This window comes from Salarias fasciatus, chromosome 6 (genome assembly GCF_902148845.1).
Source record: "Salarias fasciatus chromosome 6, fSalaFa1.1, whole genome shotgun sequence".
Classification (NCBI taxonomy): Eukaryota; Metazoa; Chordata; class Actinopteri; order Blenniiformes; family Blenniidae; genus Salarias; species Salarias fasciatus.
This window is the reverse complement of record NC_043750.1, coordinates 8,449,291-8,472,212: the sequence shown is the minus strand read 5'-3', so window position 1 is coordinate 8,472,212 and position 22,922 is coordinate 8,449,291. Positions and strand designations below refer to the sequence as shown.

Sequence of the window (22,922 nt, the reverse complement as noted above, 5' to 3'; positions counted from 1 at the left end):
CTGGTACCAGTACCTTTTATAATTGTGTGTCTCTTCGTTTTGTTTTTGCTTCTTCTTTTATATGGACCTAGAGTCTGCTAAATAAATAAATAAATAATATATATAATATTGATAAAAGCCGTTTTAGGAGCGATATTACCGATGCCCCGTCTGCTAGACTTATACAGATGTGCGCCGCTCGATTTTGGATCTAAATTTCTCCTGAAGAATTGTTCGGATCAGAAAAGCCTTCTGGGTGAGTATATTGTTGTACTTCATTCTATAAACAATGCTAAAATTGTTTAAACCAAACTTACCCTTTAAATAAGGAGCAAGAATGTTAAGACATTTAAAACTAATGAAGTACTAGTCCTAGTACCAGTAAAGTTACTAGTTTTTGTGTTGGAATAAAGCTGTTCTGTGAGAAGCAGTTACTCCCTCATATGACTTTTTAAGCTTTGCGTCTCCCAGCAATCACAAGTATTGTGGAGGTTGCGGAAGGAGGAGACGGACTCGGATTGAGCGTAATTTATTCTTTGCACCGACCGCGACAGCTGTCACCCAGGAAGCCTCCATTGACAGAACACTTCCGCCTATTTATCCCCACCAACAGTGCAACACACCCCCCTACATCACCAACCCCGCCCCTTCTAATGTGAGGTAACTGCCTCCCCACAGACACCACAGTATGAGCATTAAATGTTGATGTGTACAACGGAGATTTACACTTGACTTGACCTCTGTGAAATAACTCAAGTGAAATTACTGGTGTTTGAAAAAGTACTGGAGTACAAAGTAGTCATTTTGACTTCTGGTTCCCCATGTTGCCACTCCATTAATTACTTTTTCACTCCACTGTATTAAATTACCTCTCCCAACCTGTGCTAGGTACAGTGCTTAACTGACTCCATTAATCCAATTTGCTGGAAACATCACTTAAAACTTATACAAAATAAATTATCCAGAAGTATCTCAGTCCTGGACAAAGTTAAGTGGTTGTTGTATCAGAATAGTACAGTGGGGTGACAGTAACTCTGTTGGTAGAGCGGGCCATCTCATAACCGGAAAGTTGGCAGTTCGATCACCGCTCCTGCATCTTTGAGTGTCCTGAAAAGCGCTATATAAAACCAGTGCATTATTATTAGTTCATTGATACTGCCGTATCTAATTTACTGTGTGAAAATTTGTAAAATATTTATTGAAGTTCCCTGAAAAGACTTGTTATTCGGTTCCGGTGTGGGTCAGAGGCTCAGACGCAGATGGCAGACTGAGACAGATGTGTGTTAGAAACAGGTAAAAGTAAAAAGGTAAAGGTGCACTCATATATTAAAGATCACACAGCCCTGAGACGGGGTGCCGATGAATCTAATTCATCCAGGAAAGCAAAGGGAGTCAAAGGTGCCTGTTGTGCAGGGTCACTTCTGAGAGTCGACGTTGTTGTTGGAACTGGTGAGAATATGCAGCAACTTTTGGAAGTAATCACTTTACAGTTTAAGAAAAAATTATGGTGTGATAAAAAAACATTTGTTTATGTTGTGCCATGTGTGAGAGATGAGTGCTGTTTAACTGTTGACTTTTGGTTAATTGATCCACTGAAATGATCAAATCGACAAAGATGGAATGCCAGCGGGATAGAAATGTACTTGACTACAGTGAGGTACTTGTAATTTGTTGCTTCCATCACAGCTTTGCTCATCTTTCTGAAAGGATCATGTGTATTAATGTTCTCACACAAAGAATATCTTTATGTTGTAAGACAGCATTGCACATACTGAGGGTGCCCAGTGATACTTGGTAAAGACAGCCAGATCAAAGGAGCTTTTCCACAAAACTTTTATGTTTTAGGGGTGGCTGTGGATCAGCGAGGAGAGCAGTCGTCTGACAATCTGGAGGTTGTTTAGCACTTTGAGATTTGATTTTAAATGTAAAGTGCATTACAAATAAAATATATTATTATGATTATTATTATTATTGTTGTTGTTAGTTCGATTCCTGTCTCCCTCTGTCTGCATGTCGAAGTGTCCTTGGGCAAGACACTGAACCCTGAATTGCCCCTGGTGGATGGATTGTGCGCCTTGCATGGCAGCCGCCTCCACCTGTGTGTGAATGTGTGTGTGAATAGGTAGGTGTGATAATGCAGTGTAAAGCACTTTGGGCTCTGCTGATGCAGATGTAAAAGTGCTATATAAGTGTAGTCCATTTACCATTTATGTTTAGAAATGCACTGCAAACTGAAAACCTCACACCAAAAAAAAAAAAAAAAAAGAAGCCAAAGCAGGTGGACCTTATCACTGCTGGTCAGAGGGCTGTAGTACCTCTGCACCTGACAAGTTGAGTATGATGGGCTCTTTCAATGACCATCAGTTATGTTGTTGCTTTGATAACAGCTGTGTCAAATCTGGTTCATCTTGTGATTCATCCCATGGTATCATGTTACCCTATCAGTGTTTCTCAACCACAGGGCCGCAGCCCACCTTTGCCAGGAGGTTTTAGCCATACTGGCTCAGAAACAACACTAAGGTTGCACAAACATATTGCTCTGAAACGCTGCAGTGAGGTTAAAGGAAAAAGAGGTTGTTAACGTGACACCGAAGCTTTGAAGCATGTGTTGAAAAAATGAACCTCTTCTCACTGGAGCTTTGTATCGGAGCCTGATTCGTTTCCTGATAATCACGTGATCCGTGACGTCTGAAGCTTCATTCGCGCACACCCACGTGACGCTTCAGCCGCTGCTTCACAGGTTTAAAAGGCGCTGCAGCTGTTTGTGGGTTGTGGAGGCAGTTTGTGAGTCGAGAGAGAGTGAGAGACAGCGAATAGAGATTTGATATGGAGCCTGTGGCAAAAAGAGGACCTTCTGAAGTTTGGGAACACTGTGATTTGATTTCATTTCACCCAACAAGGGTGTTATGAGCAAATGTGTTATGCCTACATTTTGTTCATTCTTAATGTTAGACTTTGGAATACATTTAGGGTGGTTGGTTCCAAGTTGCAACAATATGTCATATGTAAAGTATCATGTCAGACCAAATCCCTTCTTTAAAAAACATCCCTCATTTGTAATTTATTTTTCTAGGTCCAGTGTTTAGTTTGTGGCCAGCATCTGCCAATGTCAGTTCACTTCCACCATCTCTCATGATACCTAAATAATTACTGTGTCTCAAATGATAAGTCAGCTTGCTGCTAACTTGTTATGTGGCACACAGCAAATGTACTGGTCACTTCAAACACATTCAGTCATACATATGAACACTCTGCTTTTTCATCCCCATCTTTATTCAAGTTGGACTATGAACAATAGAAATGCTGACTGTGGCTCCAAGACGACATCACAGGCACGGCTTCTTTCAAACGGGCGCTTTATTGTGGCTTAACAACGCCGTGAAACCTACAAAGCATAAAAACAGTAGTTTCAGGCACCTTAGACAATCACCATTGATTTACAAATGTTGAAAAGAATGCTACCTTGTGGCCGCCTGCCATCTTGGAGGTCTCAAACGGTTAAATCTGCGGCTTCGTGCAGTCTAAACAATCACAATATCATATCAGAACAACATATTTACAGCATTAATCGTGTCTTACATTACGATCATAAAAAAATACCTTATGTTGCTGGCTATTTGGCCCAGCTGCCACAAACGCGGCTCAGTCAGATCTCCGCACATCTCTGAAAACATGCAGCTCTCGCAGTTTCGCAGTCTGAGCCAAACCTCGCGATAACGAGCAGTATTATAATGAAACATTTAAGAAAGAGACAAAAAAAACACAACAACAAATAAACTCTTCTTTACATTAACAATAATAAACTTTAAAGGTGTAATACAACATTTTGATTTCCGGGTGGATCACCTAAATAATTGGTGGGTCTGTTTGTCAATCATTCTGATGAGCTGCTTTCGTAAGGCGGTTCTACGTGCTTGCGCCCAATCAGCTTCTCCCTTTTGCGCATGCGCATTCAGAGTGTTTATGTAGCCGGTGAGCTTCTGAGCTAGTACTTACCGATGGCGAGTCTGACATAATGAAACTGTAACTGTTTCGGAAAAAAAGCTTTATTTATGAGCGAGGCGGACTGTAAACAGAGCCGTGCACGGCGGAGAAGAGGAGATCGCGCTCGTACACTTCCGCGTTTCCTGGGAGAAGCAGGAGAGCCGGGCGGATGGTCTGGCGCATGCGCGTTGTTGAAAAAGTGAGTAACAGACGTGGGGCTTCGTCTTTTCGAGAAAATCGTGTATCAGACCTTTAAACAAAAGACATTTCATCATTTGTAAAAAAATATGAATTTCATTTAACTTGCAACATTTAACCTCTTCATGTTTATAAAATCATTTAGATGACACTGACATCAAAATATTAGCTATACTTGGTTTTAGTGATGGGGACAAATCATTCAATAATTTAAAAAATGTAATTACTCATACATCACATTCATTCATTCAGCTCTGACACATGACATGCTTTCCTTGACTTTCACCACCAGGGGTCCTTGTTGGGCTCTGATTTGAAAAGCTTCGAGTACTGAACCTTTTTTCGATGCAATTGTGTTGAAAGCTTTGTTGCTTCAGAAAGCTTTAGATTGCCATCAGTACTTTTCACGACGAGACACAAACTATCAACAGCAGCGTTCAGTGGAGAAGAAAAACATCAAGGTTTGTTCTCTGAATGTAAATAACCAAAGGAATAACTCGAGCCTCCAATCCATGTCAATCACAGAAAACAGTGGCGGCCAATCAGAAAGAATGAGCAGTACCGGCTCCGCCCCTGTCTTCCATTACGTCCTCAGATGGCATCTAAAGCACCGTGACTGGGCGAGAAGAGGACTTTCGGTACTTCGACTTCGAGAACTGAAAATGAGCGGCAGAGGAAAGGGAGGGAAAGGTCTGGGCAAAGGAGGCGCCAAGCGCCACCGCAAAGTCCTCCGTGATAACATCCAGGGCATCACCAAGCCCGCCATCCGCCGCCTGGCCCGCCGCGGCGGAGTCAAGCGCATCTCCGGCCTCATCTACGAGGAGACCCGCGGCGTGCTCAAGGTCTTCCTGGAGAACGTCATCCGGGACGCCGTCACCTACACCGAGCACGCCAAGAGGAAGACCGTCACCGCCATGGACGTGGTCTACGCTCTCAAGAGGCAGGGACGCACTCTGTACGGCTTCGGAGGCTGAAGCTCCATTCAGCGACCGCTCAAAACAAAGGCCCTTTTCAGGGCCGCCCACCTTCTCACCCAAGAGCTCTTTCATATTGTCGATCTATCTAAATAATCGCATGCTAAAGCGTTCATGGCGAGAGGATTCTGATCAATTCGCTTACTATAAAAGATACTGAATCAATAAGGTGGAAAACGATTATTCAATATCCTCTACCAGGAGCGACGTTAGTCTAGGTAAAGGAAAAAGATTGGTTCAAGTCAAGTTAAAGCAGTATCTAGACTGGGAAGTGGGCTGAAAATTCACCTTCTGATCTCAAACTTGTGTGAACATGAATACTCTCAGTTCAGTCGAACAAAAATTGAGTAACCCTGGTGTTCAATCCACATCACTGTTTAAAAGCACAATTCCAATTTCTCCAGGTGCAGTCACTTTAATCATAGTAAATGAACTGCAGTCAGACTCTTCAGAGTTGGTCAGTAACAGGTTGAACTTCTTTCCACATGATGTGATCATGTTCAACACATCCTCTTCTCTCTGTGCTCTTCTCCTTTATTACATTCTAGTTTTTCTCAACATGTGAACAGAATGAAAACCCCAGCACAGATCCCAGCTCCCTCCTGACTTCAGACACCTGTTTAGTTCAGTCAGTCCACTGACATCAATATTACTCTTATAAATGTTTCTTTTAGCCGGCGTGAACTGATTTTCCCGCTTCTTTGCACAAATGACTGCAGTTGGCGCGCAGTCTGACGGTCAGACCAGTTCCCCTCAGTAGCTCGACCCCCACCCTTCAAGCAGCGAGGACTGGAACCAATCACAGCCAGGGGACAGCGCAGCAGCATCTCCATACAGCCTGTATAAAGAGGACCGCTCCAGTTAAATTCCGCATTCTGCTGTGAGGAGCGAGAGAGAAAAAATGCCTGAACCATCCAAACCCGCGCCCAAGAAGGGCTCCAAGAAAGCCGTGAGCAAAACCGCCGGTAAACCGGGCAGGAAGAAGAGGAGGCCCAGGAAGGAGAGCTACGCCATCTACGTGTACAAGGTGCTGAAGCAGGTCCACCCCGACACCGGCATCTCGTCCAAGGCCATGAGCATCATGAACTCGTTCGTCAACGACATCTTCGAGCGCATCGCCTCGGAGGCGTCTCGCCTGGCTCACTACAACAAGCGCTCCACCATCTCCTCCAGGGAGATCCAGACCGCCGTGCGTCTCCTGCTGCCCGGCGAGCTGGCCAAGCACGCCGTGTCCGAGGGCACCAAGGCCGTCACCAAATACACCAGTTCCAAGTAAAGCGCTCTGCTGCTGCAGTCACAACCCAAAGGCTCTTTTAAGAGCCACCCACATTCTCTGAAGATCAGCTCCAGCTCATCAGTCGAGAGGTCAATTGCAGCCCAACTGCTGTTGAGATCAGTTTAGGAGTTAAAAGTTGAAAGCAGCCCTGAGATGGACAACTCTGAAATGCAGTTCTGGGACAATGAAGGAAGCGGAAATAATCTCGAATGTTGCTTCTACACCAATTTAGAGTATAATGTAGGCAAGGAAATTGTCAACTCATTTCACCAGCAGAACGTTGTATGCCAATTACAAAAGCATGATAGCCAATTCAGGGAAGTTCACCAAACCATTCCATGTCACAATAATATCTGAAAACTAGATCAACAATGTCTATTCAATGAAGAGGTGGAACCAAAAGGAAGGTGTAAGTGTGTAACAGGAACCTCAACTGGTTGTGGAGTGAGGGAGCAGAGTTCTGCGTGGAAAAAGAATTCCAGCTGTATTAGAGCCCCTGCATCCGAAACCTTTAAAGACAGCATGGAGGGAATATTTGCCTGTCAAAGCTTGTCAGAGGACTATTTTCATTTTGTGGAGATTTCAATGTCGAGTCTGAGTTTGCATGCAAAAGTGTCTTACATTCGCTATGTCCACTGATCTTCATGGTTCATGGAAATACTTGATTTATCCCGGATAAATATTGTTGATCAACTGTGTGACTTGCACACATTTCAGAAAATGTACTGACAGGGACCTGAAAATCACAAATAGAACGTAAACACATGAATGAATGGATTTGAACACTGAATGTGACCCACACAGCTCAAAACTGAGCAAAAGAACAGCAGAATAAAACACCTCACACCTTATAACTTCAAAATGTACAGATTATATGGACAGTCGCAATGAAAGCCACTTTTTTCAATAAATTTTGTGTTTAAAGGAACTGCAATATGCAGTAAAATGTCGTTCTGAAGCTGCACAGAGCTGAGTTTTAGTCTACATGATATAAATTCGCTTCTCTTTGTCATCAGTCTCGAGAGTGCACCCCTTTTGAACAAAGAAAGAATTAACATATCACAAACTGTGTAAATCCACTTGACAAACCACGGCGGGCTTTGTTCTGATTGGTCAGATAGTCTGAGTGGAACCACGCCTCCAGGAGAACCCCCTCCTCAGGCTGAGCTGCTGATTGGAGGACAGTTCAATCGAAGCGTCTCATTGGTGCGTCCTGGACTGCCTCGCGCTCTGCCCTCATATAAACCACACTTCGACACGAAAAGCTTCACTTTCTCAGAGAATCTACTCCAGAGAACCCAGAAAGAAAATGAGCGGCAGAGGAAAGACCACCGGCAAAGTCAGAGCCAAGGCCAAGACCCGCTCGTCCCGTGCGGGCCTCCAGTTCCCGGTGGGCCGTGTTCACAGGCTGCTGCGCAAAGGCAACTATGGGGAGCGCGTGGGAGCCGGAGCCCCCGTGTACCTGGCGGCCGTGCTAGAGTACCTGACCGCTGAGATCCTGGAGCTGGCTGGAAACGCCGCCCGCGACAACAAGAAGACCCGCATCATCCCGCGTCACCTGCAGCTGGCTGTGCGCAACGACGAGGAGCTCAACAAGCTGCTGGGTGGAGTCACCATCGCTCAGGGCGGCGTCCTGCCCAACATCCAGGCGGTGCTGCTGCCCAAGAAGACCGAGAAGCCGGCCAAGGCCAAGTAGACTCCTTAAGACTCCCAAGACCTTCAAACTCAACGGCTCTTTTAAGAGCCACCCACCTCTCACGAGGAGCAGCCAGTGTCCCTCCACTTTAAGAGTTAATAAATCAGCTTGTGGTCCCAATTGAATAATTGCACCTTCCTCTAATGTCAGTCATTTCTTCAGCATCACTTCATTTCTGTCTTTGTAAAAAAGGAATTAGACCTTTTCTTGAGGCTGATATCATTAGTGTCTAAGCCCTTCATCAATCAGCATTACATGAAACGATGAATTTTAGTTTCCACGAAGAGCTTGATTGTGTTGAACGTAATCTCATTGTTAAAAACAGTTCAAGGACGTGCATTGTGGCATTACCTACTAAAGGTGCATTTTATTCAAATTAAAGTGGAACACCTGTATTTTGGAGTAAACAAAATTGTAGAACAATGAAATTTGTTGGTGTTCAAGGAATGGATTTTGAAATGCAAAGTATTGTAAAAATTAAACTAAGTGATTACATAATACAGCACAACACGTTTGGACACAAAGTCCATAATGACACCTACTTGACACTGTCTTCTCATTCTTAAGGCTTCTTCATAAACCCAAAACAGAATGGAACATATTTATACAGTCACACAAAGTGGTGGAACGACATGGTGTCAGGTGTTGATTTGGTGATTATTCCAGAGGTGGTCAGCATATTTGACATATTCAGGTGTACAAGTTTCCATTTTACAACATAGTCCATCATTGGTATTTATGAAACAAATAGCTTCCATTCATCAATTATTTGCATTTACTTGCCTATTTATTTTTTTAAATTAATCATGTTTGATATTAATTTCTCTACACAGGTTATTCTACAGTTTAACCCATGGATGGAATGCAGAATGTTTTCAATGCGCCTTGAACTGTGTGAATCTTTTTGTTTTCTCTGAAATTGTAACCGTCTCTTGGACAAAACTTTTACTGGATGTTGCCTCGTAAAAGACAATATTTTGCCTCACGCATAATTTGAATGGTTTTGAACTCTATAAGAACAGTAAATTGAGGTTTTAGTTAAGTTATTTTGACATTCTATTTTTTTGTCAATAAAATCGAGAGATGTGTTTCAGCAAATTTAAAAAGGAGAAACAAAGTAGAAATTCCAACTGGCATTTGAAAATCAAAATCCGTTGTCGAGCAACTTATCAATAACAGTTTGAAATCAGGCTATTCCATCACTTGCTAGAGGATTCAAGTTTCAGAATCTTAAAAAATGTGTTTTATAAGTAATAGAAAAGAAGAGGAATGCTGTGAAAGACATGTCAGAGGGAAGAAATGAACTGAAGTTGACTGACAGGATGGAGTTGAGGATTTACAAAGTAAAAACGTAAAGACAATCAGCTTATGAATTTAATCACAAAAACAGCCCCATTTCTTATCTATGACCTTATTTTCAAGTGTTTTCCTCTGGATACCTAATATTTGAGCAGTTTAAAGTAGTGTTAGTGAGATGTGCTCCCAGCTGAAGTCAGAAAGGAGCTGCTGCGCTCTGCTTCCGCCTCCATCACTGTGTTTGCTGCTCCGACAAAATGATCATTTTATCATAAAATGGTGATCAGCAGTGGAGGCTTTCTACTCACACTCTGTGAACAAACATGTGCTGAAGCTGTGGGATGTGTTTCCGTGGATGATTGTAGTGTCCGAAAGTATTTTGTGACAGGAAAGAGAGAGAAAAGCCGCTGCGAAGCGCTGAGCTCCGGACTGAATGAGTGACTTCTGAAGGCTCCAGGAACGAATCGCAGAGATCCTGAGAAGAGAATGTGAGCTGAAGGTGAAGAGACAGCAGTCCGCTGTGGACTCGTCCACTTTCAGCCCTCAGCGATGCTCACAAAGCCGTCTGGAGCTCTTTATTCTCCCGACAGAAAACACAAGTGAAGCCTGTTCGGCCTGCGCGCCGGAGCCGGGCGCCGGGCTGAGTCTCCACGGTTCTCATGGTGTGTTTAAGTCCCGCCCGCTGCTCAGAGATCCTCATCTGTGCTCGGACTCTCGTTGCTCCGCGACTCGAAATCTGACCAGCGTGTTGTTTTGGAAGAATGGCAGAAGAAGCTCCGGCCGCCGCCCCCGCCGCCTCTCCGGCAAAGCCCAAGGCCGCCAAGAAGAAGTCCGCCCCGAAGAAGCCTCGGACCGGCCCCAGCGTGAGCGACCTCATCGTCAAAGCTGTGGCCGCTTCCAAGGAGCGGAACGGCGTGTCGCTGGCCGCCCTCAAGAAGAACCTGGCTACAGAAGGCTACGATGTGGACAAGAACAAGGCCCGCGTCAAGACCGCCGTCAAAGGCCTGGTGGCCAGGGGGACCCTGGTCCAGACCTCGGGGACCGGGGCCTCCGGCTCCTTCAAGATGAGCAAGAAGGTCGAGCCCAAGGCCAAGAAGTCCGCCAAGAAAGCGGCTCCCAAAGCCAAGAAGCCCGCCGCCGCCGCCAAGAAGCCCGCAGCGGCTAAAAAGCCCAAAGTGGCCGCAGCCAAGAAGACCGTAGCTGCTAAGAAGTCTCCCAAGACGGCGAAGAAACCCACAGCGGCGAAGAAACCCGCCAAGAGCCCGAAGAAGGCGGCAGCCAAGAGCCCCAAGAAGAAGGCCCCCGCAGCCAAGAAGGCTCCAGCAGCCAAGAAAGCTCCAGCAAAGAAGGCCGTCAAGCCCAAAGCCAAGAAGACCGCGGCCAAGAAGAAGTGAGCTCTCACTGTCCAACGTCCAACCTCAGCAAAGGCTCTTCTAAGAGCCACCACAGCTCCTCTGGAGACACCAGTCCTCCCCGCCAAACACTGTCACACAAGCATGACGAGCCAACTGAACACTTCTCTGAACGGGGCTCTCGTTTATTATCTTTATAGATCTTTACAATTAACCAAGTTTCTTTGAAGTCTGTTATAAGACAGTTCGGCCTAAGAAAATAGGATAAGAAAAAGCAACTTGCATTTATGTAATTTCGATATAAATATAAGTTACACTGCACCCAGAAGTTACGTCCAGATTTATTTATATCCTTTGTTTCATTTTAATCCTTCCTCAACTCTCTTCAATCACCACATCATGTCATTGAAGAGTAAATGAGGGTGAAAACTTCAAAGGCCCAAACAACATTTTAATGTTAAATCAATGAACCTATTTTCTCTGGACATCTGATTTATATAATAACAAATGGCAGAACATTTTGCTTCCCTTTATTCTATAGTTGCCACATAAAGCTTGGTATATTTCATTTTCTGCCCTGAGATAATCCTCATAACGGTCCTGGAGTAAATACAATGAACACAGATGGTTTAATTCGGTCGAAAGTTTACTTGGCGCTCATCACACAGCAGAGGGACAGACAGGCTCACTTTCTGCGGCACCTTGAACAGACTGTCCTCCAATCAGCAGCTCGCTCTCAGGTGGGCGGGGCTTCTCCTCCTCCTTGTGACCAATGAGAAGAAGAGACGTCACCGCGTCGCCGCTGCTCCTCCTGCTTAAGAGCAGCGACTCTCCGCTCCGTCTGCACTTCTCTTCTCAATCCCTGAAGAAAACAGCTCCAGAAATGGCTCGTACCAAGCAGACCGCCCGTAAATCCACCGGAGGCAAAGCTCCCAGGAAGCAGCTGGCCACCAAGGCCGCCCGCAAGAGCGCCCCGGCCACCGGCGGAGTCAAGAAGCCTCACCGCTACAGGCCCGGCACCGTGGCTCTGCGGGAGATCCGTCGCTACCAGAAGTCCACCGAGCTGCTCATCCGCAAGCTGCCCTTCCAGCGCCTGGTGCGAGAGATCGCTCAGGACTTCAAGACCGACCTGCGCTTCCAGAGCTCGGCCGTCATGGCCCTGCAGGAGGCTAGCGAGGCTTACCTGGTGGGCCTGTTCGAGGACACTAACCTGTGCGCCATCCACGCCAAGAGGGTCACCATCATGCCCAAAGACATCCAGCTGGCCCGCCGCATCCGCGGAGAGAGAGCTTAAACTCTCTGCAGGCTGACTGCGCCTCAAACCCACACCAACGGCTCTTTTAAGAGCCAACCACACGCACTGAGAGCTGCTTTCTCACGTGGCTTGTCATAGTATCTAGAGTAGTTTAATGAAGGTATCTCCCATTGTTTATCAGCTTACAGGAGAAAAGATGCTGGGTGAACAAGAAACGTCATTTCTGAGTCAAAACATGAAAACTTTTCTATGAATCCTGTCGCATGTGGAGCAATAGCGATACCTAGTGGTTGTCCCCGTCAACCTGAACTATTTTTTGTTTAATCACAACTGGTTACAGGGGCTGTATCATGCTTTTTTAGGTAGTCCAAACCCTAGAAATGGCATTAACATGGCAATAGTTTATTTTTGGCGCTAAGGAAAAGTCATTTTGTGTGAAATAAAAGATTTTCTGGGGCTAATTCTGAAACCCGGAAGACAAAACACTCCGTCTCACTGAAAATCCCGCCTCTCCCCCTGTGGACTTCGACTGACAGCGTACTTCAACCAATCAGCGCTTCAAAACAAATACGCTGGCTATAGCTTTAGCTCTTTAGCTCTAACTTCTTTACACAAAAAGACACGCGAAAACGTCTTTTCCTGTTAGAAACTCACCAAGCGCAGACCCTTCAGACTCTTGCTCTTGTTTGACTGTTGCTTTCAGACGATGGTCAAAGTTTATCCTCAAAATCGGAGATACAAAAAGCAACGCTGACTGCCGAGGGCCTGCGGGAGGGGGGCTCAGGGGAGCCATCTTCACCATGTGATGTGAACGTGGGAAACAGCGTTTTCACGGGTGTGGGAGGGGCTGCCTCTCTGAGCAGCACAACAAGGAGGAAAGCTCAGACATGCAGGCACGGAGTAAAAAAACGCTTTGGGGGTGTTTTTGGTGAGTACATAACTATATAACAAGGATAAAACATACAAAAAGTGAATTTTGCATGATACAGCCCCTTTAAAGTGCCTTTTACACAAGGGGATTACAGGAATGCCTGCAACTAAAATATGTTCATATAGTTTAGGATGTTGTGCATCCCTGGGAGCAATGACTTTGCATCTTAAATAAACTGTGAGAAATATAGCTTTGGAAAAAAAAAGTGGTTTTGTGGCACAACTTACCCCAAGTGCGGGGTAAATTGTGCAATTAGTCAGAATACACTGGGGTAAATTGTGCCACTGATAACTGAAGTAAAAAATGTCATTTTAATATCAGAAATGATAATGCTAGATAAAAACAAGACAAATTCAATACAAAAGTACTTGTTTAATACTTATTTAAAGTTTTAACATCATCAAGGGCCAATTTGCTTCAACAAGGCCTAGTGCCACATGAACACATGCTAAGAACAAAATCAAAAATCAAAAATGAGCACCTAACTGCATCTGCATCTGAATATCTTCACAGATTCGACCTACTACTGGACATTCCACTTGTCAATGCTGCAGTGGAATATGAACTTGCGCTCCCTTCTGCCTCTGTCACCACGCTTTTATGGTGTGGGAAATTTTTTAAGCACATCACCTCGAGGGATGACTCCTTCATCATTCTCTCTAAATGTGAAGATGGACTTTCCATCAACAGGTCTCATAACTTTGCTTCAGAAACTTTGAAAAGTTGGAGCCCTGTCTGTCTTCCTTTTGTATCTGCGTGACATGATGGATTTTGATCTGAAATTAAGAATGACACATAATTTTAGTGATCAAATGGAAGAATAAGATGTACAATAACAATAAAATACAATAAAGTAATATATAGTAAATAATCATACGTTTGGGGAAGTTGTGCCAGTGGCACAACTTAATCCAGGTCCTTTGGCACAAATTACCCCAGGCCCACCATTTTGAAAAAAATGCATCCCCCAGCTGTTCTGAGCTAGCATCATGTTAACTGTACAGACTCATGATGTAGCTTACTAAAGCAGTAAAACATGTGTGAAATGTTTTCAAAGTTTTCTATTGTTCAAACACAGCAATCAAAAAAACTTAACCATGGAAATTTTACTTTGGAGGGCAAAAAAATGTTTTTTTAACTTAAATGTGCTTACCTCTCCAGCCATGTGTCTCCCTTTTTTGCAAGATGAGCGGAATGGATGCCTCTTCAGAAACATGTGGTCACATGACCAACAACTACTATGGTTTTCTAAATAATAGGGGTGGCACTACTTGCCCCTGGGCACAAATTACCCTGCTCTCCCCTACTATTCTTAATAATATTATTTAATATGTCCCATATTCCTTTAATATTATTTCTGTTATTATGTAGTATGTTACTGTAATATTCCTTCCTACATACCCGTATAGTATTGGTTAACTTATTTTTATATTTTTTATTTTTATCTTCTGTCTCTTTATTTCTCTGTTTTATAAATTCTTTATACAGTGCATTTTTCTTTTTACAGGCATTTTGAAGTTCCTTTGTTAACCATGGTCGATCTTTGTATCTTTGTTTACTATGATATTGTTTAACTGGGCAGTTATTATCATATAATGATATAAATATTTTGAAAAAGGTTTCATATGCACAGTCAACGTTTTTTCATTTCATTAAGGTCTTCTTGAATTGAAAATATGTATTGCACTTGACGCTGACTGAAGGAAGGTTCTACTTTGTTACAGCTTTTACAGGCGTTATTCTATTGATGACAAGTAGTGCAGCCCAGACTGCTTCCTGATTATATATTAGCATAGTATTTTAGGGCTTGTTCAGTGGTGTTTTCTTTAATGATTTCAGTTTTTCTTTTTACTGTGGCAGGTGGACAAAGATGCTGGTGGGATGATGAATGAGGAAACCATGTCAAAGTCTATTCCTCATTCTGGAGACCGTGTGGAAGCCGGCTTTACACTTTCTGCTGTGTTTTCTCTTGTTCTGTTTCATGCAATTATATTTTCAAGATAAAATCTTGTCAGTTCCTGAGTGATTTTATTGCAGAATATCATTGTCAACAAAGATTCTATTTTTGTATTAAAGTGTTTCAAACTCAAGCCAGTGTTTCTTCATATTTCCCTGTCTCAATTATATTGATTCATATCTAGGATTTCCTGAATACTGGTTTCTGCTTCTCTTAAAGCATTAAAGAGATCAGAGAGACTGTTGTACCTTACCTGAACAAGCCCAGCTTTACCTAGCAGAGAAGCTGTGTGTTGTTTTACAACCAGGAGCCCGGCTCAAAGTCTGCAACTAAGACTGGCGAGGATGCAGGGCTCAACACTGCTTAATTACGAAATAATAATAATAATAATAAAAAAAAAAAAAACTTCACAGATTGTCAGTTATCAAGTGTGTGCATGGATGTGGTTTTGTTGTAACAAATGATTAAAAAACAAACAGCTGTGCTACTGAGCCCACATGAGTGGTGAGCATGGGGACATTAGACAGCCGTTGATATGTGTGCCTCTGAGAGATGAGGAGTTATTTCAGTACAGGTGTACCCTACAGAGAGTGAACCAGTACACAGCCACTGTCCAACAGAGGTTGTCACAAATATCTGAGTCCATTCAGCCTCCATTTGAGGGTATAAATATCAGAACAATTCAATAACCTTTTCTGAACAGTTTTATCCTTATAAGAGATACTCTTGAATCCCTGGTAAAAACTGACTGACTTAAAGGTATAATACAGGATTTTGATTTCCGGGTGGATCACCTAAATAATTGGTGGGTCAATCATTCTGACGAGCTGGTTTTGTAAGGCGGTTCTACGTGCTTGCGCCCAATAAGCTTCTCCCTTTTGCGCATGCGCATTCAGAGTCTTTATGTAACTGGTGAGCTTCTGAGCTAGTACTTACCGATGGCGAGTCTGACATAATGAAACTGAAACTGTTTCGGAAAACATGCTTTATGTATGAGCGAGGCCGATCGCAGAAACTGTAAACAGAGCCGTGCACGCCCAGAGAAGAGGAGATCGCGCTCGCACGCTTCCGCGTTTCCTGGGAGAAGCAGGAGAGCTGGGCGGATGGTCTGGCACATGCGCGTTGTTCAAAAAGTGAGTAACAGACGTTTGGCTTCGTCTTTTCGAGAAAATCCTGTATTAGACCTTTAACAAATCAGTCAAAACAAGAGATTCAATAAATACAAATGTATGGATCTTAACTAAAATGTGGCCATGGTGTAAATTTGGCTGTACCACAAACTGAAATGCCTGGTTTTAGGTTTCAGGTTAACCATTTGTTCCATCACACTATTGCCACACAGGTGTAAGATTCAGATAAACCAGGTAACATCAACCTTTATTAGGCTCTGTCTGACATCTTGGGTGCTTTGATGTGAAAATCAAAATATCTACAAAACTGATTTGCATTCAGACGTTTATCTGAGACTGTCCTATAAAAATAAATAATTATTTAACATGACCTGATGATAGTTTGACCTTTCTAAAAAAGCTTAGCACACATGGATCTTGAGTGTTACTTCAGTTTTAAAGAATACCACAGCTGAGCCCAGCAGCGTAAGTTAAGCATATACAATGGATTGTTTCTTTAAGAAACTGTGGATATTTGTGAAGCATAGTTAGGCCTAGACGACATGCAAACATCCCACATTAAAATTGAAGACATGTATTTGTTCCAATGCATCCATTCATACAAACTAACAACGTAAAGAGAGACAATCAGAAAACAGGTGTGTATAACACACTGGAAATGGAAGTGTGCTCAACACCGTAGGCTAGTGGTTTTAACAATGGCTATTGTGACAACAGTTTTGCTTGATGGGGGTTAATCTGACTGATATCTGTGCTCTCATTAAGACCTCAGCTGCCTGTACAGTCTGGTTGCCTCAGCAGCATTATGACCTGCTCCAAGATTCAGTTTGTTCATGACCACAAGGACGAGCTTGTGAAGGTCTGGATCAAAGACAAAGTCAGTTTTCCAAAGCCAGATGTCCTCTTTAAGACACTGGCTGGAGAGAGTCCAAGGCTTGGTAAAGTTCTGGCACATTATACATGAGGAAAGGTTTTCCATGGAACACATCATGTCCTTTAGTGCCTGGCTGGATCCCATGGGTGTTCCACATTCTCATCACGGCGTCCAGCTCCTTCTGTAAAATCAAAAAGACACAATACATCGGTCAATTAAAGTGAATGTGTGAGTAAATTAAAGTGAGTTAGTAAGCATGTGAGTGAGTGAGTTATGGAATGAGACAACATTAAAAAAGCAGAACTGGTCATGACTTTCAAACTATTGTTATTTTCTTTCTCCTCATTATCAGTGTTCTGTGCATGCTATCGGGTTATGTGTGTGTGTTAATGCAGGTGTGAGTGGGTGTTTGTGTTTGAGCTATGTTCCTATGCTACCATTTGTTTTGTTTAGCTTTCATTATAAAACCTGAAAATCAGAAGTATTGGGGGGGGGGGGGGGAAGTGTCAAGGAGACCCTTGTCAACCACGCCCCCGCTGAAGTTTTCCACAGATTAGAACTCCTGGAACAAGTTTCAACAGCAGTCTGCTTGCTTGTTGATATAGTCACCATCAGCTTTTAACTCACTGCTCAACTATTTTTCTCATGTCCCACCCCTGTCTGCATGCATTAAGCAGCATGGAAACAGCAGTATTTACATAAAGTTTACCTGTTGAATTTGGGGTGGTTGTTGCAGTTCTTTGGGCTGCATCAAAGCTGCAGCTCGTCCAGCTCCAGAAAACAGAGCAGTCTGGGTCAGACACAAGAAAAAACACAGGTCCCTGCATTAGAAGGCGAAATGTGGCTATTGTACTGTGCAGATTCTGAACAGATAGTTTTTGATTTGCGTGCATCATATGAGTTATTTAGAAATGGGTAACAGCACAAAATATCTCATGAACAGGCTGAACTCACCAGTCTGTGGTCTGTGGCAGCAGTGCGCATCGCTGTCTGGTGAAAGACTGGGATTTCCGGTTCGCCATAAGATTGTCGTTTTCGAGAGATAATGACAAAAATAACACAAGATCTCGAGAGAAGCACTGAAATTAAGTCAGTATCATGGGAAAATGGAGAAAATAAGAAAGTGTTCAATCATGTCCTTTTAGGGCTTTCGTATAATATACATGTCGAAGAAAGATATTTTTCATCTTGTTACTGATGTTGAATGACAACAGATAACTGTCACGGACAACTAGAAACACTTGGTTTCAACTTTTTTTTGTGTGCAGGGCTCATGTATTGCAAATCAGCTTACATGCACATCCATGTGCATGCCAATTCCTAAATATGTTTTAAACCCTTCTTAGTAATCAAGAACTACAAACACATCAAAGATAACGTGAAAGAAGGTCAATACATTATTTATGATGATGATGATGATGATGATGATGATGATGATGATTATTATCATTAGAGTTGCAAAAGGTTCAAGGAGGAACAATACTTTCTTGTCCTGTGCATTTCAGTTCGTAAATTGACATGGCCATTCATAAAATAGAAATTCATGTATGTACACTCAAATAAGACTCGCCATCTCATCTATGCTGTATTTGAATATTGTTTTATCAGCACCTAGGAAATATTTTATCATGAGTTTAATAAACATACAATGGGGGAAATAAGTATTGAACGCATTAACTGTTTTGTCATTACATTTATTTCCAAAGATGCAATTCATGTGACATTTCTTCCAGACACTGGTGTTAACTCAAATAATCCACACATGAAAAGAAATCACAACATTCAAATCCATAAATAGTGATTATGTGGAATTAAGTGCAATAACACAGGAATTGCATCTTTGGAAATAAATGTAATGACAAAACAGTTAATGCGTTCAATACTTATTTCCCCCATTGTATATTTTCTTGGAAGTGGATTGACAAAAGACCAATGTGTTTTCTACCATCACCCAATTTTGAAATGATTGTTTAACTCTTGACCTATTCTCCATATTTCAATTAATCTAGATCATTTTGAACATTTTTTTGATTTACTTATCAGCATATGAACAGTTTGTGCGAGTTTTATATCTGATGGGTTTTCTCTTTAAAATTCAGGAACTTCTTGTCAGTATGTGGGCATTAAGTGGATGTGAGGAACCACCTCACTGCTGTTTGATGAACCCTTTCAGACAACCTCCCTGAATAAATCCTAATTCTGCTCACGTTGCCTTTCGGCTAAATCTATCCTATTTGAATGTGTTGATCAGAAAACCGCCACTTCTTAAACTAGCGCGCAGTCGAACGGACAAAGATCAGTTTCCCCTGGAAACAATAGACTCCCCCTCCCCCATCGTTTCCCACCGTCTGACCAGCTGGACCAATCAGCGACGAGAGACCACGCAGTGCAATTTACATACAGCCTGCATAAGTAGAGTCCCTCTGACAGCAGCCGTTCATTCGTTGCTGTGAAATATCGGAGCGTCAGAATGCCTGAACCCGCTAAATCTGCGCCCAAGAAGGGCTCAAAGAAAGCCGTGAGCAAGACCACCGGCAAAGGAGGCAAGAAGAAGAGAAGACCCAGAAAGGAGAGCTACGCCATCTACGTGTACAAGGTGCTGAAGCAGGTCCACCCCGACACCGGCATCTCGTCCAAGGCCATGAGCATCATGAACTCGTTCGTCAACGACATCTTCGAGCGCATCGCCTCGGAGGCGTCTCGCCTGGCTCACTACAACAAGCGCTCCACCATCTCCTCCAGGGAGATCCAGACCGCCGTGCGTCTCCTGCTGCCCGGCGAGCTGGCCAAGCACGCCGTGTCCGAGGGCACCAAGGCCGTCACCAAATACACCAGCTCCAAGTAAAGCGCTCTGCTGCTGCAGTCAAAACCCAAAGGCTCTTTTAAGAGCCACCCACTTTCTCTGAAGATCACGTCTCCTTCCTCTTTTCCATCATGAGTGTAGTATGTTAGCACTGCTGTTTGTGTTATGACTCGATGCTGATAGACGAATACTGTGCTTAATGGAACGACCGTTCAGCCTTTCAGTGCTGCCCCGCCTGTCTGGCATTTCAGCTTATGTGTGTTATGTGTGTGTGTAAATACATATGTGTGTAAATACATATGAACATTTATTGACAATATCTCAGTGATTACATTGACGGTCTCATTATGTACAGAACAAGACTATATGTGAACTTAAACAATATACCTATATATTTACAAAACCATAAATAGTGGTTAATACAAACATGTCAAAATAGAACTGACAGTAACTGTTCAAACGAAACAAACCATTAAAAGAAAAAAATAATGGGGGTGGGGGGGAATAAAGAAAATTGTAACGATACAGGGAACCTAATCAACAGTCTAAAGTAGCTTAAATTCAGCTACAAGTAAACAAAACCTTGGAGCATGGGCATATTTAACTTTTTTTCATGAATGTACATAGAGAAATTTCATTCATTAGTGCATTGATATCGGGAGGGGGGGATTTTGCATAGCAGCATTTATGTATATAATACTTTATTATAATTATGTTGTTCACATTATAATCCATTTTCTTGTTCTTTGTAATTATTCCTGCTTGCATCGTTTTAAAGAAAAATAAATCTGTATTTATGGATTTGGAACTCAACCAGCTGTCTAAAGATATCCAGAGATTTTGAATTATATGACAGGAATAGAACAAGTGTTTCTAACCTTGTGGTACAAAGGTGGAAGTTTTCAACTAAAAATTTTAATATTTTTCTTATAAATTCATTTGAGAGATAAATTTCATGCAACATTTTAAGATGTATCTCTTCATGTTTTGAAGGGATTGGGAATTTAAGGAGTTTTGTTCAAGTAGCAGATATTTGGGTTTTTTTTCAAAGGTTTGAAAATTTAGTATCCTTCTTGGTAATGAAGTGTACATTACTTTCATAAAATATTGTCTAAGAAATTCATTACTGCACCCTTTATATAAAAAAATGCACGTTGTCATTATATAAAGTTTGTAACTTTGGTGTTGGAATGTTATCAAGATCATTACCAATGAACAGGGGAGGTGCTGCTGGGATGCTTTGTGTCACCTTGATGTAGTTTTTAATTGAGTTATTTTCATTGAGTTTAAATCACTAATAGAATAGCTCGAGCCTCCAATCCATGTCAGTCACAGAAAACAGCGGCGACCAATCAGAAAAGATGAGCAGTACAGGCTCCGCCTCTGTCTTCCACCACGTCCTCAGATGGCACGTAAAGCACCGTGACTGCGCGAGAAGAGGACATTCGGTACTTCGACTTCGAGAACTGAAAATGAGCGGCAGAGGAAAGGGAGGGAAAGGTCTGGGCAAAGGAGGCGCCAAGCGCCACCGCAAAGTCCTCCGTGATAACATCCAGGGCATCACCAAGCCCGCCATCCGCCGCCTGGCCCGCCGCGGCGGAGTCAAGCGCATCTCCGGCCTCATCTACGAGGAGACCCGCGGCGTGCTCAAGGTCTTCCTGGAGAACGTCATCCGGGACGCCGTCACCTACACCGAGCACGCCAAGAGGAAGACCGTCACCGCCATGGACGTGGTCTATGCTCTCAAGAGGCAGGGACGCACTCTGTACGGCTTCGGAGGCTGAAGCTCCGTCCAGCGACCGCACTAAACAAAACAAAGGCCCTTTTCAGGGCCGCCCACCAGGTCACTCAAGAGCTCGTTCTGACTGTTCAGAATATAATTATTTTCTTTCTTTGGTGTCTGAAGAAATTAAGTACAGGCAGCTGAGTTCTTTCCATTTCAGTTGCTCCGGTGCCACAGGTGATAGTTTGTTCACTACCAAACCTAAGAGCAACCGTATTTTTGTTAAAAGGGAACATTGATAAACGTGATGATGCACGCATGAAAAACTTACATTGATGGTGACTCTTTATTCTCTTCAACAGCTTTCACATTCCTAAAACACTACATTAATACAATCACTATTCCATGATGTATTAATAAACGGACTTCAACGATTGCATGGGGGGGGGGGGGGTCGCTGGTGGAAGTGGCTTCACTCATTGGTGCGTCCTGGACTGCCTCGCGCTCTGCCCTCATATAAAGGACACTTGGAAAAGAAGCGCTTCACTTTCTCAGAGAATCAACTCCAGAGAACTAGAAGAGAAAATGAGCGGCAGAGGAAAGACCAGCGGGATGTGATGGCAATCTGAAGCAACAAAGCTTTCAACACAATTGTATCGAAAAAAGGTTCAGTACTCGAAGCTTTTCAAATCAGAGCCCAACAAGGACCCCTGGTGGTGAAAGTCAAGGAAAGCATGTCATGTGTCAGAGCTGAATGAATGAATGTGATGTATGAGTAATTACATTTTTTAAATTATTGAATGATTTGTCCACATCACTAAAAGCTAGTATAGCTAATATTTTATGTCAGCATTTCTATTGTTCATAGGCCAACTTGAATAAAGATGGGGATGAAAAAGCAGAGTGTTCATATGTATGACTGAATGTGTTTGAAGTGACCAGTACATTTGCTGTGTCTCACATAACAAGTCAGCAGCAAGCTGACTTATCATTTGAGACACAGTAATTATTTAGGTATCATGAGAGATGGTGGAAGTGAACTGACATTGGCAGATGCTGGCCACAAACTAAACACTGGACCTAGAAAAATAAATTACAAATGAGGGATGTTTTTTAAAGAAGGGATTTGGTCTGACAAAACAATACTTTACATATGACATATTGTTGCAACTGGCAACCAACCACCCCAAATATATTTCAAAGTCTAACATTAACAATGAACAAAATATAGGCATAACACATTTGCTCATAACACCATTGTTGGGTGAAATGAAATCAAATCAAAGTGTTCCAAAACTTCAGAACGTCCTCTTTTTGCCACAGGCTCCATATCAAATCTCTATTCACTGTCTCTCACTCTCTCTCCACTCACAAACTGCCTCCACAACCCACAAACAGCTGCAGCGCCTTTTAAACCTGTGAAGCAGCGGCTGAAGCGTCACGTGGGTGTGAGCGAATGAAGCTTCAGACGTCACGGATCACGTGATTATCAGG

At 43.0% G+C, this 22,922-nt stretch overlaps 6 protein-coding genes across 6 annotated transcripts; all 6 read left to right on the top strand.

Annotated features, from left to right (window-relative positions):
- Positions 1 to 2,252: 2,252 nt before the first annotated feature.
- LOC115389491 (uncharacterized) lies at positions 2,253 to 22,171 on the top strand. The gene is made up of 5 exons (XM_030092890.1): positions 2,253 to 2,257; positions 2,776 to 2,778; positions 11,637 to 12,043; positions 19,403 to 19,743; positions 21,144 to 22,171. Exons 3-5 carry the CDS (start codon positions 11,639 to 11,641, stop codon positions 21,487 to 21,489), a joined length of 1,092 nt encoding a protein of 363 aa, XP_029948750.1. The 5' UTR covers positions 2,253 to 2,257; positions 2,776 to 2,778; positions 11,637 to 11,638; the 3' UTR covers positions 21,490 to 22,171.
- LOC115389949 (histone H4) lies at positions 4,814 to 6,442 on the top strand. The gene is made up of 2 exons (XM_030093538.1): positions 4,814 to 5,136; positions 6,418 to 6,442. Exon 1 carries the CDS (start codon positions 4,824 to 4,826, stop codon positions 5,133 to 5,135), a length of 312 nt encoding a protein of 103 aa, XP_029949398.1. The 5' UTR covers positions 4,814 to 4,823; the 3' UTR covers position 5,136; positions 6,418 to 6,442.
- Positions 6,037 to 6,411, top strand: LOC115389940 (histone H2B 1/2-like). Its single transcript, XM_030093529.1, has one exon. It carries the CDS (start codon positions 6,037 to 6,039, stop codon positions 6,409 to 6,411), a length of 375 nt encoding a protein of 124 aa, XP_029949389.1.
- LOC115389954 (histone H2A-like) lies at positions 7,718 to 8,135 on the top strand. The gene has a single exon (XM_030093544.1). The coding sequence runs from the start codon at positions 7,721 to 7,723 to the stop codon at positions 8,105 to 8,107; it is 387 nt and encodes a 128-aa protein (XP_029949404.1). The 5' UTR covers positions 7,718 to 7,720; the 3' UTR covers positions 8,108 to 8,135.
- LOC115389952 (histone H1-like) lies at positions 10,162 to 10,797 on the top strand. The gene has a single exon (XM_030093542.1). It carries the CDS (start codon positions 10,165 to 10,167, stop codon positions 10,795 to 10,797), a length of 633 nt encoding a protein of 210 aa, XP_029949402.1. The 5' UTR covers positions 10,162 to 10,164.
- LOC115389941 (histone H2B-like) lies at positions 19,373 to 19,747 on the top strand. Its single transcript, XM_030093530.1, has one exon. It carries the CDS (start codon positions 19,373 to 19,375, stop codon positions 19,745 to 19,747), a length of 375 nt encoding a protein of 124 aa, XP_029949390.1.
- Positions 22,172 to 22,922: the final 751 nt, after the last annotated feature.

Coding starts and splice junctions, on each gene's coding strand:
- LOC115389949 (XM_030093538.1), top strand. CDS start 4,824: ATGAGCGGCAGAGGAAAGGGAGGGAAAGGTCTGGGCAAAGGAGGCGCC.
- LOC115389940 (XM_030093529.1), top strand. CDS start 6,037: ATGCCTGAACCATCCAAACCCGCGCCCAAGAAGGGCTCCAAGAAAGCC.
- LOC115389954 (XM_030093544.1), top strand. CDS start 7,721: ATGAGCGGCAGAGGAAAGACCACCGGCAAAGTCAGAGCCAAGGCCAAG.
- LOC115389952 (XM_030093542.1), top strand. CDS start 10,165: ATGGCAGAAGAAGCTCCGGCCGCCGCCCCCGCCGCCTCTCCGGCAAAG.
- LOC115389491 (XM_030092890.1), top strand. CDS start 11,639: ATGGCTCGTACCAAGCAGACCGCCCGTAAATCCACCGGAGGCAAAGCT. Junction 12,044..19,402: donor GCCGCATCCGCGGAGAGAGA/GCTTAAACTCTC, acceptor TCTGCGCCCAAG/AAGGGCTCAAAGAAAGCCGT. Junction 19,744..21,143: donor ACCAAATACACCAGCTCCAA/GTAAAGCGCTCT, acceptor CTGCGCGAGAAG/AGGACATTCGGTACTTCGAC.
- LOC115389941 (XM_030093530.1), top strand. CDS start 19,373: ATGCCTGAACCCGCTAAATCTGCGCCCAAGAAGGGCTCAAAGAAAGCC.